This window comes from Netta rufina, assembly GCF_964035555.1.
Source record: "Netta rufina genome assembly, chromosome: 23".
In the NCBI taxonomy this organism is placed as follows: Eukaryota; Metazoa; Chordata; class Aves; order Anseriformes; family Anatidae; genus Netta; species Netta rufina.
The window spans coordinates 3,916,975-3,929,990 of record NC_140147.1 but is presented as its reverse complement, the minus strand read 5'-3'; the positions used below and the strand labels follow the sequence as shown (position 1 = coordinate 3,929,990).

The following is a 13,016-nucleotide window of genomic DNA, read 5'->3' as shown; positions in this document are numbered from 1 at the left end:
CGTCAATGGGGAATCAATGGGATGTCAATGGGAGGTCAATGGGGCAGCAATGGGATATCTATAGGGAGTTAATGGGGCATCAATGGGAAGCCTATGGGGCATCAATGGGATGTCAATGGGGCATCAGTGGGATGTCAACTGGGAACCAGTGGGGCAGCAGTGGGGCCCTGTGCAGGAGCCCCCCACCCCTCCCCCAGTGCTGCGGCCCCTTTAAGCCACCGCCCTCCCGCGCTCAGGGGGCGGGACAACGCGGCAGAGCCCCGCCCCTCCCCTCTCCACCCCGCCTCTTTCCCCGCCCCTTTCCCTCGATTGGCTCCGCGGCGCTCCCCAACCCCTAACGGCGACCAATGGAAGAGCCAGAGGAGCGGCGGCGGCGGGCAGCGATTGGCGGAGAGACCGGACCAATGAGGGGGCGCGGCCGGGGGGCTATATAAACCGGCGGCGGGGCGCGGGCGAGCGCAGTGCCGAGCGCGGCCGGCGGCGGGCGGAGCTGAGCGGAGCGTGGCTGGGCCGGGCTCAGCATCCCCCCGGGGCCGCCGCCGCCGCCTCCTCCGCCCGCAGCTCCCCGCGCCGCTTCGTTTGTCATTAATTTAAAAAAAAAAAAATTTTTTTCCTCCCGTTTTCCCCATTTCCGCGGGGTTTTCGGCGGTGATGCTGGCGGCGGCGGCGGTACCGGGGGGGCCCGCTGCGGGCTCCGGGGGGCAGGCGGAAAGCGGCGGCGGCAGCAGCAGCAGCAGCGGTGGGGGCCGGTTCAGCGTCCTGACATGGGAGCAGGTGCAGCGGCTGGACCAGATCCTGGGCGAGGCTGTGCCCATCCACGGCCGCGGCAACTTCCCCACGCTCTCGGTGCGGCCGCGCACCATCGTGCAGGTGAGGACCGGGACCCCCCCCCCCCCCCATCCCCGGGACCTGGGGAGCACCGGGGTGTGATGGGGTCGGGGTGGTGGGGGGGGCTGAGCACCCCTCATATCGGTAGGGACCCCAATTTGGACCCCCCCGGTACCGGTAGGGACCCCCCTGGGATTGGGGGAGCACTGGGACACGGTGGGGTCAGGGTGGTGGTGGGGGCTGGGACCACCCGGTGACCCCCCCAGTACTGACAGGGACCCCTCTGAAATAGGCAGAGCCATCCTGCCCTCCCCCCCAGTGCCTTGGGACCACTGGGATGTGGTGGGATTGGAGTGGCTGCAGTGGGCAGAGCCCCCTTGGGACCCCCCAGTTCCAGCAGGGACCCTCCTGGGGTCCCCTGGGACCAGTATGGACCCCCCCTGGGGTGGACAGCACCATTCTGCCCCCCCAGTGCCTTGGGACCACCAGGACACGGTGGGATCAGGGTGTTGGACAGACCCCCCAGGACCTGCAAGCCCCCCCCCCAGTACCTGCAGGGCCTCCCCCAGTTGCTCCCTGCCTCCCAGTTCCCCCCTCAGCCTTTGAATACTGGGCACTGGGGGGCAGCTGGTGTGGGGTTGGCAGCCCCAAGTGTCCTCGGGGTCGCGGCACACGGTGTCCCCCCCCCGATTAACGTCGTCGAAGAGTTCCTGTTAGTTCAACCATAAAGCAATAACTGCGTGTAATATTCAACTGGCCGTGCAGCTCGGCTACGCTGCTGCATATTCATGGTTGGGAGGTAACTTCGTGCCTCGGTAATGACTCATCAAATGTAAAAAATCGGGCAATGCCGGCTTCTAATTAAAAAGGCTGCTCACGAAGCCACGAGCAAACCGGCTTCACAATAAACCGAAGGTGAGGATCAGGGGGCCTGGGCTGCTGGGGGAGTATTTCTGCCTGGGAACGGGCGAGTGACGCTCCAGCCAGGCTGACTCCAAATTCCTCGAGTTCCTGCTGCATCTGCTGGGGGCAGGAGCTCTGGATGCCCGTGTTCCCGAGGTTTTATGCAGAGCAGAAGATGGGAGCTGACCCTAAGGTGTTGCCTTGGGGTCAGGAAGGGCTGGAAAAGCCCCAGTGTCCTTAACCCCCCCTGATGTGGGGCAGCATCAGATGTCCCCCCAGCGAGCTGGATTTTTTGGTGCTGAAGCTGCCCAAAAGGATGCTGTGGATGCCACCAGCACCTTGAGATGCAACAAGGGGCTGGCGTGCTGCCCCCTGTGTTTAGGGCTGACTAACAATGTGAGCCACCCCAAAGGCACTCGTTTGGTGCGTGCCCGTGGCTCGGGCTTGCGGTGGGAAGCGGCAGGTCGCGGGCAGGTGCGGGGCTGGCGAGCGCCCGGCTGTCAGAGCAATTAGCTGACCCACACCCCAGGTGGGGTGCTGCTTTGGGAAGCAGGTCAGCAGCTGCATAACCCCCCAAATATCCAACCCTCAGGGGGAGAGCACATACCTGCACCCCCTGCAGCCAGGGAGTGACTCTGGGTGCGCTCCGCATTGGGGCTGGGGGTGCTCATCCTGGGGTGCTGGGGCTGTCTGGGCTCCTCTGGGGCCAAACTGGGGTGGTTTGCCCCTTCTGGTGGGGTTTTCTCCTCCTTTTCCCACTCTTCCTCAATGGTTCTTGTGTAGGCAGAGCTACATGCCCAGGGTCACGGGTCTGTAGGTCCCGAGCCTTGCCCAGGGAGATATTAAGCAACAGTCTTTGATTGTGGCTGGGAAATTAATCTGGAATGAGATCTTAGCTAGGACCAACACCTGGATCTGTACCCGACACTTGTGACCTGTGTCCCATCTCGCATTAAACCAGGTAGAACAACCCCTAACCCCTACCAGGCAGCACCGTGGAGCTGTGCCTGTGCCAGCAGCTCGGTGACTGCCCAGCCAGCAGCGGTGTCCCACCAAGAGCTCATTAGGGTCAGCTCAGGGCTGTTTTCTACGTGTAGGAATAACCCAGCGCCTTATTTTGGGAGTAAATCTGGTTCTGGGCACCGCCTGCCTTGGAGAACAAACGCGTCCGTGGGGGGACTTGGGACTTCCGATGGTGAATAGCTCACTGGTTAACTGGTGCCTGGCATGTGACCGTGGCCATCGGGCTGGCCACGAGCCCTGGCTCATTTCCAGCCCGAGCAGCAGTTCCTAATGTCAGGGAGCAGTGGGGAAATGCCAGCAGAGTAGCTGCATCAGGAGATTTCGCAGCGCCCTGGACTTAGGGTTTAACAAGTTGATAAAAAAAAAAAAATATGCTCCCAAAACCCTGCCGAAACGTCTCCTCCCTGCACGGGGAGCTTGCAGAGGGGGCTGCCTGCTGGAGCCCTTCACCCCCTGCTGCTTGCAGACTGAGTTTGGGGGCAGTCCTGCTGCAGACCCAACGCTCAGCATCCCCCAAAAGAACAGGGCTGAGCCAACTTGAGCTCCTCGACGAGGTTTTGCATTTCTGTGGGGCTCCGGGACAGCCTCATGGGGCCGAGTAGCCCGGTCAGACTGGCTTCTCAGGAGATAACGTCTCCATTTGGAGCCCGAGCTTGGGCTCTTTCAAGCTCCAGCCGTGCACTGGGTGAGCAGGATGAGGCTCGCAGGGCTCCTGGCGGCGGGTGGTGGCTGGGGAGGGGACATGAAAGTGACGGGAGGTGGGACGAGCTGGCGGGGGACGTGAGCCTCGTCCCCTGGGATCCCTGGGCTCGGTGACACTCAAATTACAAGCTGGTGTCCAGAGCGGTTGATCTTATGGTCTTGGGGTTATTTCAGCCTCCTGCATGTTAAGTAATCGGGCGGGTGATTCAGCGCCGTGCCGAGCGAACAAAGCTCTGCAGGTCGGGTGGGTGTGCCAGCACTGAGCAGGCAGCATTAAAATCAGGGAAGTAACACCCCGAAGATGAAAGCTGCCTCCTGTGCTTGATAGCACGCCAAGTTCGGCACGAAGCTCTGACACACTGGAAATTGTTAGGATACACTTACTAGTTAGGACACGAACTTGGAGACACCTGGCTGGGGCTTTGGAGCAGCTCGGGCGTTTTGAGTTGCTTCTGATGAATGCTGACAGGTAAAGGGATGGCCGGGGTGGGTGGCTGGGTGCCCTGATTAAATCTGGTCCTAGAGGGAAGGCTGGCTGGCTGGCTGCTCCTCCCCTGGGTGAGCAGAGATCGGGGTTGGCTTAGGGAACATCTCACCCTCGGTGAGGGGAGGCAGGGAAGAGCAGACTCTGCCCTTCAACACTCCCAAGAGCTGCTCTTGTACACCAGGAGCCCCATAACTCAAAGGGGTGAGTGGGACCCACCAGCAGTTGGGGCTGGGTCACCCTCAAGGCTCTGGAAGCCTTCCAAAGTGACCTATTTCTAATGGATTAGCTTTTTATTTTGCTGTCTTGCCTTGGGGTGACCCATATGAGCAGAGGGAGCCAATCCTGCTGCTGTAGCGGGGCCGTTCCAGGAGCGTTTTGCCTGCTTCTCACCACGTTTCTCTCTCTCAGGTTGTCCGTAGTCGTCTGGAGAAGAAAGGAATCGCAGTCCATAACGTGAGGCTGAATGGCTCGGCAGCTAGCCACGTCCTCCACCAAGACAGTGGCTTGGGGTACAAAGACCTGGACCTCATCTTTGGCGTGGATCTGAAGACCGAAGACGTCTTCCAGCAGGTGAAGGATGTGGTCATGGATTGCCTGCTGGATTTCCTCCCGGAAGGCGTCAACAAAGACAAGATCACCCCCGTGACTCTGAAGGAGGCCTACGTGCAGAAGCTGGTCAAGGTGTGCAACGAGACCGACCGCTGGAGCCTCATCTCCCTGTCCAACAACAGCGGGAAGAACGTGGAGCTCAAGTTCGTGGACTCTCTCCGACGGCAGTTCGAGTTCAGCGTGGACTCCTTCCAGATCATCCTGGATTCGCTGCTGCTGTTTGGGGAGTGTTCAGAGAACCCCATGGCCGAGAACTTCCACCCCACGGTGACCGGGGAGAGCATGTACGGGGACTTCGAGGAGGCCATGGAGCACCTCCGCAGCAGGGTCATCGCCACCAGGAACCCCGAGGAGATCCGAGGCGGGGGGCTTCTGAAGTACTGCAACCTCCTGGTCAGGGGGTTTAAGCCCAAGCTGGAAGTGGATATGAAGGCGCTACAGAGGTACATGTGCTCCAGGTTTTTCATAGACTTCTCCGACATCGGCGAGCAGCAGAGGAAGCTGGAGTGCTACCTCCAGAGCCACTTTGTCGGGATGGAGAGCAAAAGATATGACTATTTGATGACCCTCCACAGGGTGGTCAATGAGAGCACGGTCTGCCTCATGGGACACGAGAGGAGGCAGACCCTGAATCTCATTGCCATGCTGGCCGTGAGGGTCCTGGCTGAGCAGAACATCATCCCCACCGTCACAAACGTTACCTGCTACTACCAGCCAGCTCCCTACGTCAGCGAAATAAACTTCAACTACTACGTGACCCACGTGCAGCCCTTCCTGCCTTGCAGTCAGTCCTACCCAACGTGGCTTCCCTGTAACTGAGCCGGGACAAGCTCCAGGGGCTGTCCCCCGAGGTATTGCCTTGCCTTGGGGAGTGGGGAGGGACGGGGGGACCCTTCCCAGGACTGCACCGAGAGGAAACTTGTTTGTTTTTTTTTCCTGGACTCTTGGCTCGAGCGTCTTGTTCCTGGGATGGTTGGGACGAGACCTGTCTGCTGTACACTGTGATGGGATGTGCAGTGCGATGGAAGCTAGATGACGTTTACGGGGACGTTTACGGGGAGACTCGACGGCTTCCCGAATTCTGTGGGCAACGGGGGGGGTGGGTGTGTGTGTGGGGAGATTGTAGAATTACAGTAAGGTAGAGCTGCACTGCCCTGAAGCGGATCCGAATTCTTATTTTTTAGTGCAGGAGGTGTTATGGGAGTGCAGACTTGTGGTTTCTGAAGCCAGAAGCCAGAGTGGCTAATTCCTTTGAAGGACCAAAGAATCCTGTTTAAGTGCCTGTAACAATATAAACACAACTGTACTGTAAACCTTTATTTTTTTTTTTTTTTTTTTGCAGGGGCTGGCATCCCAAGAGCTTGAGTGGGATGTCCCGAGAGGAAAATATTTCTGTTGGGGAGGGAGGGTCGTGAGATCATTTCTAGTAGCCTCGCTGAAGCAAGGATGGGACTGCAGGTTATGTGTTGCTGAGGTTTTTTGGCATGGCTTGCTGCCTGTGAAGGACCAGCTGTAGCAAATAGCTCTCAAAGCTGAGTTGCATAAACAAGGGTGGGCTTGTAAATGCCTAAAACTTGGGGGGGGGGGAGGAGGGAGGGAAAGTGCATGGTGGAAAATGCTGGGCGAAGCTTCGTGGAGACAAGGCAGCAGGGACCTACCGATGAATTTATTGAAGCTCCCGAGTCTGCAGTGCCAAAATGTTAATTGTGTCCCTAAACGATGAGGCAGATCTGTCCAGGAACCTGCCCTAGGCTGCTGTACCAAACCGTGGATTTTTCTAGGAGAATTTGAAATGCTGTTTTCTTTTCGGCTTGCAGTGTGGTTTTAATGCCCCAAGCCAGAGGCCGGCTGGGTTATCTGGGAGGCTGAGGCTTGTCCTTGAAGCACAAACTGGTTAATGAGCCCGTTATCTCCAGCTGTTCTGGGGGCTGGAGCCTGTGTCCTCCCAGGAGAAGAGCAGACCTCTTCCAGGATCTCTTCTCCCAGGGCTGGGATCTTGCCTCCTGTTCCCAAAACAGCCTCTTCCCAGCTGAGTGATCCCACGTGTGAGCCATCGATAGCATTTGAAATTCGTTCTCCTAGCTAGAAGTGGAGACTGGGGCTCTGTGTGAGAGTCAGTTGGCCTTGGAGGGGGGGGAAAAAAAAAAGTATGTCTCTTCTGAACAAACCCTCTGTGTCTGGAGGGCTTGGCTCTGTTGGTCAGATGTGGCTTTGAAGCTGTTGGGTGTCCAGAGCACGAAATCTCTCTGAGACGCCTGGATTGCGGGGCCCGCTCTCGTGGAGCATCATCTCAGACTTAACTATGCACGGACGGGGAGGTGGGAAGGCAACCAGGCGCTCCCTAAAAGCTGCTCTGGGGACGCCGGGGCTTCATGGTGCTCCCTCCGAGGCTAACCTACTGGAGTTACCCGAGTATCTCTACTAACTTGTTTCTTGGTTTTTGTGACACCTGTACTAGCTGGGCAGACCGAACCCTAATAAAGTCTAGAATGCCTTTAGCCAGATTGCGACGTTTTTTGGGGTAGGGGCGATGTGGGGCGGGGAGGGGACGCTGCGGGGGCTCTCGCACTTAACACCAACTAAAACACCAACTAACTGACCAGCTCTCAGTCCAGCTCTGCTTCCCGGCCGGTGAGCACCGAAGAGAAAGCACCAGTAACGGAGTGGGTGCCGCAGGTCCCTGTAGCGGGGGCTGAGACTTTTTGGTGCGAGGTAAAACTGCTTTAAGGGCTGCTTTGGACATCCCCAGTACTCCCCTTTATGCCTCTGTACCTCCTTCATGGTTCCAAGGGACGATTTTTCTTGCATTTTAATCTTCAGCTGGACATAGATGACATGTAGCATGCTCTTTCTTTTTTTTACAGGCTTCTTACTCTCTACCCCCAAACACAGATGCACTAAACTGAGATTCCCTCCTTCCTGGTTAAGATGTCAAAAAAAAACCAAAAAAAAAGAACCCTACAGCCAACAGCTCGACAGGGCGACTTACGTTGAGATTGCACTTTTGGTTTATGATGGAGTGTGTGTGGTGGGACTCCTGTGAATGAGTTGAATCTGAATTTTCTCGATCTTGCAGTGATACTGTGCTGCCTCCTGTGAGGGGGCAACGGACGATTCCAGTAGCTTGAATGGCACTTGATTTTGTTTTAAATGTTTTTTTTTCCTACACCTGTATCACTTGTCATGCGATGGGCTTGACATAGACTCACTAGATTCTTTAGAATCTGTTTCAAATAAATACAGTGTATTCAAATCTGTTGGGTTTTTTATTTTGCTTGTCCAGCAGGGCAGGGGGGTGCTCCCTTCGCTGCCCCTACCCCGTGAAGAACCAGGTCTGATCCCACCCATGGCTGTGGAGGAATTGGTGCAGGCACCCTGGGCTCCTGCTTCCCCATCCAGGCAGCAAAGCCTGGGAGCGTGTAGCTGCTGGCAGGCTGCTCTATGCCAGAGGTTTCTATTTATAATGCTGCTCCTCGGTGTCCTCTGCTCCTGGTGGCTCCTCGAATTGCTCGTGGCCCCATGGGCATCCCATTCCCTTGGTCATCTGAGGTCCCTCTGGCCTGGGTGGCACCGGGAGACGCGCCTAGGGGTCCTTTTTGGAAAGGTGAGCAGCTCCAAAAGCCTTATTTTCCCCAAAAGCTTGGGTCCTGGTGCTCGGGGCAGGCTCCCACCCTGGCTGGGAGCTGGGTGTGAGCTCCTCTGTGCCTGGCTGCCCTCCAGCCTCAGCTGCAGTTTCACTTCCCCATGCGGAGCTACAGGCACTTCTGGTTCCACCGCACCGAGCGAGCTGCCGGCATGCCAGTCCTTGTTTGGGACGAACTTGCTGGCTCTGCTTCTCCAAATTCTGGCAGTCCCGGGGCTGAGCTTCCCCCTGACATCGGGTTGGGGTTGTTCCTGCAGGGCTGGCGTGGGGACTGTCCCCATCACCTGGCTCAGGTAGGGCTCTGTTCCTGCAGAGCCGCTCCAGGAGCTCTGCCACCTTCCCTGACCCCGTGCGTGGCAAGATGGGATGGCATTGCCTTCCCCAGGTGTCTCATGGGCAGAACTGACCCCAAAATACTCATTTTTTTGGCTCCTTCCCCTGCCAGCAGCTGGTGCTGCGCTGGGGACTAAGCTCAGGGTGTGTGACCCCGAGCAGAGCAGCAAAAGCCCTGACAGCGTCGGCTGTCATTGTTGGGGCGGATCAGGCTATACAAAGGGACAGTGGTGGAAAGTACTAGTTGTGGTCAGAAAGGAGCTCTCCGTGTTTACAGCTGAGATTTGGATCCCTCTTTTGTTAATTGTCAAATAAAACCATATATTTTTCTCACGGCCTGTATCTGTCTTTTTTTTTTCCCCTCCTTTGGACAGGGGGTGACGGACCAGCGCCCTGAGCACCTGGTGCAGGAGATGAGGGTTTCGGGTGCTGGGTGCTCTGCAGAGGGGCTGTGCAGGCAGCTGGGCTGTGCAGGGGGCAGGATTGGTGCTGTGCCTGATACCAGAGATGATCTGAGTGCACGAGGAGCTCCTGCTGCTCTCCTGGTGCCCTTCCCTCAAAAGGAAGGGGAGCGCGGAGCCCTTTGGCTGCTGGAGCTCTCCGGGGAGCTGTGGGCGCTCCGTGTGCTGAGGCTGCCCGCAGGCTGGGTTTCCCTTGGGCTCGGGGCTCTGCCCTTATTTTTAGACCCTTGGTGCGGTGCCCGTGGTGGGGCTGGGCTCTGCTTGGCTGTGGCCAGCAGCTCGGGCGTGGAGGAGCCCGCTGGGCACCTTGGAGCAGTTGGGCACTTGCCCTGCGGTGCAGCTGGATGGAGGGTACCTTGGTGGGGTCGGTATGATGGGGTGGGCTGCGGTGTGGTGCTTTATTTGCAGGGCCTTACAGCTGCAGGGCAGCCTCCTGCAGCCTTTCTCCTGCAGCCAGGTTTGGCCAAGCCCCAAATCAGTGAAACGGGAGGAATTTATCTCAAACCTTCCACTTGCAATCCTGTTCCAACCCCTCAGCTGCCACCGCTCTGCTCGGCACCAGGGGTGGCACCATCCCGGTGCGTGCCAGGGCCGCCTTGGGGCCGTACTTTGGGCTGTAATCAGCCTCTTTTGGGGCACGCAGGAGCTTCTGTGCGCCCCTGCTCCTCCGCAGGAGCTGCTCGGGCAGCGCGGGTGTTAACCGTGCTATTTGAGAGCGTGCCGACCGCGAGAACAGCCTGTCTGTGCGGCTCCTCTTGCCATTTATAGCTGTGTTTGGGCGAGCCAGCGCACGGACCCTTGCGCTCCGGCGCCTGGTGCCAAGCACGAGACAAATGCTCCATTGATACGTGCGGGCCGGGAGGGCGGCGGGGCCAGCACGGAGCTGAGCTGCCGCGGGATGGCACCGGGGGCCGGGGAGCAGCCGAGCCCCCAGGGAGCGAGGGCAGCTCGGGGCGAGAAATTCGTGGAGCGCGGCTCCACTGAGCCCTGGTGTCTTATCTGCTGGCCCTGGTGGCGGTCTGCCTGAGGTCTTGGTTTAGGCTGAAGGGTTGTGAATGGGATTTCAGCTTCGCTCAGCACCGGTTTGGGGGCGGGGAGCGCTTTAAAGGCTGCTTCTTGTGCCTTCTGTCTGTGGTGTGCTCAGAGAGAGAAGCGCAGCTTGGTGCGTTGTTGGGCGAGGAGGAGCAGCAGGCCCAGTGCCTTGACTTGTTATGAACAACCTGGAGCTGGGAATTCAGCTGTCCCCTTCCCTTGGGAGCCACCAGCCAGCACGGAGCAGCTCACCCATGCCCCAGGGCCAGCAGCCCGGCTCCCTGAAGCACCATGGGCATCCCCACGGCTGCTCTCCATTCCTCCCCGCTGCTCCTCTTCCCTTCAAGGCTCAGATCGTGGCACCCGATGGTGCTGGCGAGCACAGCACCCGCTCCCTGAGCACAGCACCCCTTCCCTCCACCCAGCACCTGGGCGCAGCCCTGCCCGGCCGCCGGTGCCAGCGTGTAGCAACTCGACCGATGTGATTGAAATCATCCGCTGGCATCCAGCGTTATTAAGGGGATGAGTGACAGCCCTCGCCGAGTCATGTTTTCTTGGGAAAGGAATGAAAGAGATTATCCGCAGCCTCCAGCTCTTGCACAACGGAGCCGGGAGATGCAGCGGGGCTGAGATTTTGGGGGGTCTGTGAGCCCCCTGCCCCAGCCACTGCTCATCCCTAAGGCAGAAATAGCAGAGGGTAGGGGCGAGGAGAGGTGGGAGCATGGTTTTGGGGACAGGCATTGGGCTGGAGCAGTGCCGGCGAGGTGCAGGGTGTTATCTCTCTCTGCTGTGCAAGAGAGAACACGTACTTTTACTCCTCAGGCTCTCATCATTTTTCCAGAGTCTCGTAGCCAAGAGTGGAGGAGCCGTTCCCACATCGTCCCGGCCAGGAGCGACGTTTCCCTTGGGTGATGGATGGGAACAGCTCCCCGACGAGGACGGCTTTGCCCTGCGTGCCCGGCTGTCCCGGGCTCAGCACCGGGGGCGGTCGATCCTTGCCCCGTGCTGCCACCACGACATATTTACCCTGCTTATCTCGCCGCTATCAAAACCCGGCTTCAGCAGGAGCAGTGTCACCCTGCCTTCAAAGGGAGAGCGCCAGGCAGCGCGTTTCCCCGTGGCGTTGGTGTGGCCTACATTTTTGCCTGGTAATTTAACGAGGGGCTGGCTGCATCACGCCCCGGCCAGCCCTCCTCCCTCTCCCCGCAGCGGCCGGGCCGGGCCGGCCGATTACTGCAAGCATCCCTCCGTTGATGTGCAATTACAGGTCGCTTGGTCTCGAAATCCCGGCTAAATCCGCATGGCCGCGGCGTGACTCACGGGCCGGCTGCTCCCCTAATGGATCCTGGCTGCATTCCTTCCAGGCTGGACGTAAGGCGAACGTGCCACTTACTAACCACCCTCTTCCATCTTCGTCAGCGCGACGGGTCGAGCCTGTTTCTTCCCCTGCCCCTCCTCTGCTGGGGCAGGGATGGCTGGAGCCGGCCCTAAACGCTGCAATTTGCCAGCGTGAGCATCCAGGGTGTAATTCCCCTTAGCAGAGGGGTTTTCTCGCTGCTGAGCCAGGATTCAGGGAGCAGCTCTGCCCCGGGAAAGGAAAATCGCCTGCCCGGGTGTCTTGTAGCAGGTGAGCTCCCAGGCAGTGCTGCCATTCTGAGAAAGCCCAAAATGAGCCCTAAATGGGGGAGGTTGTAGGGCAGGAGGGACGCAGACAACTTCTTCCCATACACGATGCCGGGAACGCGGCGCCCGCGTCCTCTGCAGCTCCAGGGCTGCTCCGACCGCAGGCAGCTCAGGGACTTTGCGAGGCTGCCGAGGGAAGGCAGCCTTTGAAGCCCAGGCTCTAATTTGGGGCAGGATTCAGCTGTTCCAGCTCCCAGGCGTGCCGAGGCCTCCCATGACAGCGGGCGCAGCGTGAGTAAGCGCACCCTCCCCGCGCTCCCACGTCACGGCCAGCCCTGGGAGGGAACCTGCGCCCTCCGACTCCCCTCAAGGGCCAGGGAATCGGGGGCGGGTGGCATCACCGAGGGTCAGCCCTAATAATGATGATTACCTGACCGTCACCGTGCCGATGACTTGTTTTATCCAGTCAGGCCGTGCCAAGTGTGGCAGGGAGCGACCCCGACCCACCCCGAGGGTGCCCCGTGCTGTGCTGAGCCTGGTTTACCCCATGGCAAAACCCAGCCCCGTCTCTTGGGCTGCTTCTTACACGGCAGCTTCTTACCCACAGCCCCCAGGTCAGCCCCAACCCCTCCAAACACCAGCACCCACCCGGGCTCCCCGTGCCCACAGCATCTCCCCATCGCAGCATGGAGAAGCCGCAGGGCCCCTGGGTGCTGGTGTGGATGGAGGAGGCCGGGCTCATCCCCCCTGCACTCATCACTCACAAAAACCTTTGAGAGCCAGGATTGTGGTGTTACCCTCTCATGGAGGAGATCCAGCCTCTCGTTAGCCCCGTTGTTCCCTCCTTGCTGCTTGGTGCAGGGCCAGGGGGATTCAAGGTGAGCCCACCGCTGCCTGGCGCTGGAGCACCGAAGCTGTTTGGGGTTTTTCTCTCTTTTATCCGCAGGCCAGCAGCTGCAGATCACCTCCAGGCTGCTGTGGGGTAAAGCATAAAGGTCTGCACCAGGGTTTCTCTTCCATGGAGCCATCCACAGGCACCGCAACGTCCTGAAAGCAGCGTGGCTGGGATGAAGGAGGGGGAGGTAGCGATGGGGACAGCGACAGCTTCTGCCCCCTGCACCCCATGGAGCTGTGACCAGCCTGTGCTGGGGGCACTGCTGAGCCTATAGGACCCCACAGCTCGACCCCACACTGTGGGCTGTCCCTTGCCAAGCAGGGATGCTCCCCTGCCAGCTGCCTGGAGGGTTTGCCAGGACGGGGAGGATGCTGAGACACCCAAAGGGCTCACACTGCACGAGAGCACCGTGCCACTGCTCACCCACCCCATGGAGGAGTCAGCCCTTCGCAGGCTGCCTGGTGGGTGCGGGTTGGA

The 13,016-nt window shown here is 59.2% G+C and overlaps 1 protein-coding gene across 1 annotated transcript; it reads left to right on the top strand.

Moving 5' to 3' along the window:
- The first annotated feature begins 476 nt into the window (after positions 1–476).
- TENT5B (terminal nucleotidyltransferase 5B) lies at positions 477–7,070 on the top strand. The gene is made up of 2 exons (XM_084300810.1): positions 477–870; positions 4,352–7,070. Exons 1-2 carry the CDS (start codon positions 652–654, stop codon positions 5,369–5,371), a joined length of 1,239 nt encoding a protein of 412 aa, XP_084156936.1. The 5' UTR covers positions 477–651; the 3' UTR covers positions 5,372–7,070.
- The last annotated feature ends 5,946 nt before the right edge of the window (positions 7,071–13,016 follow it).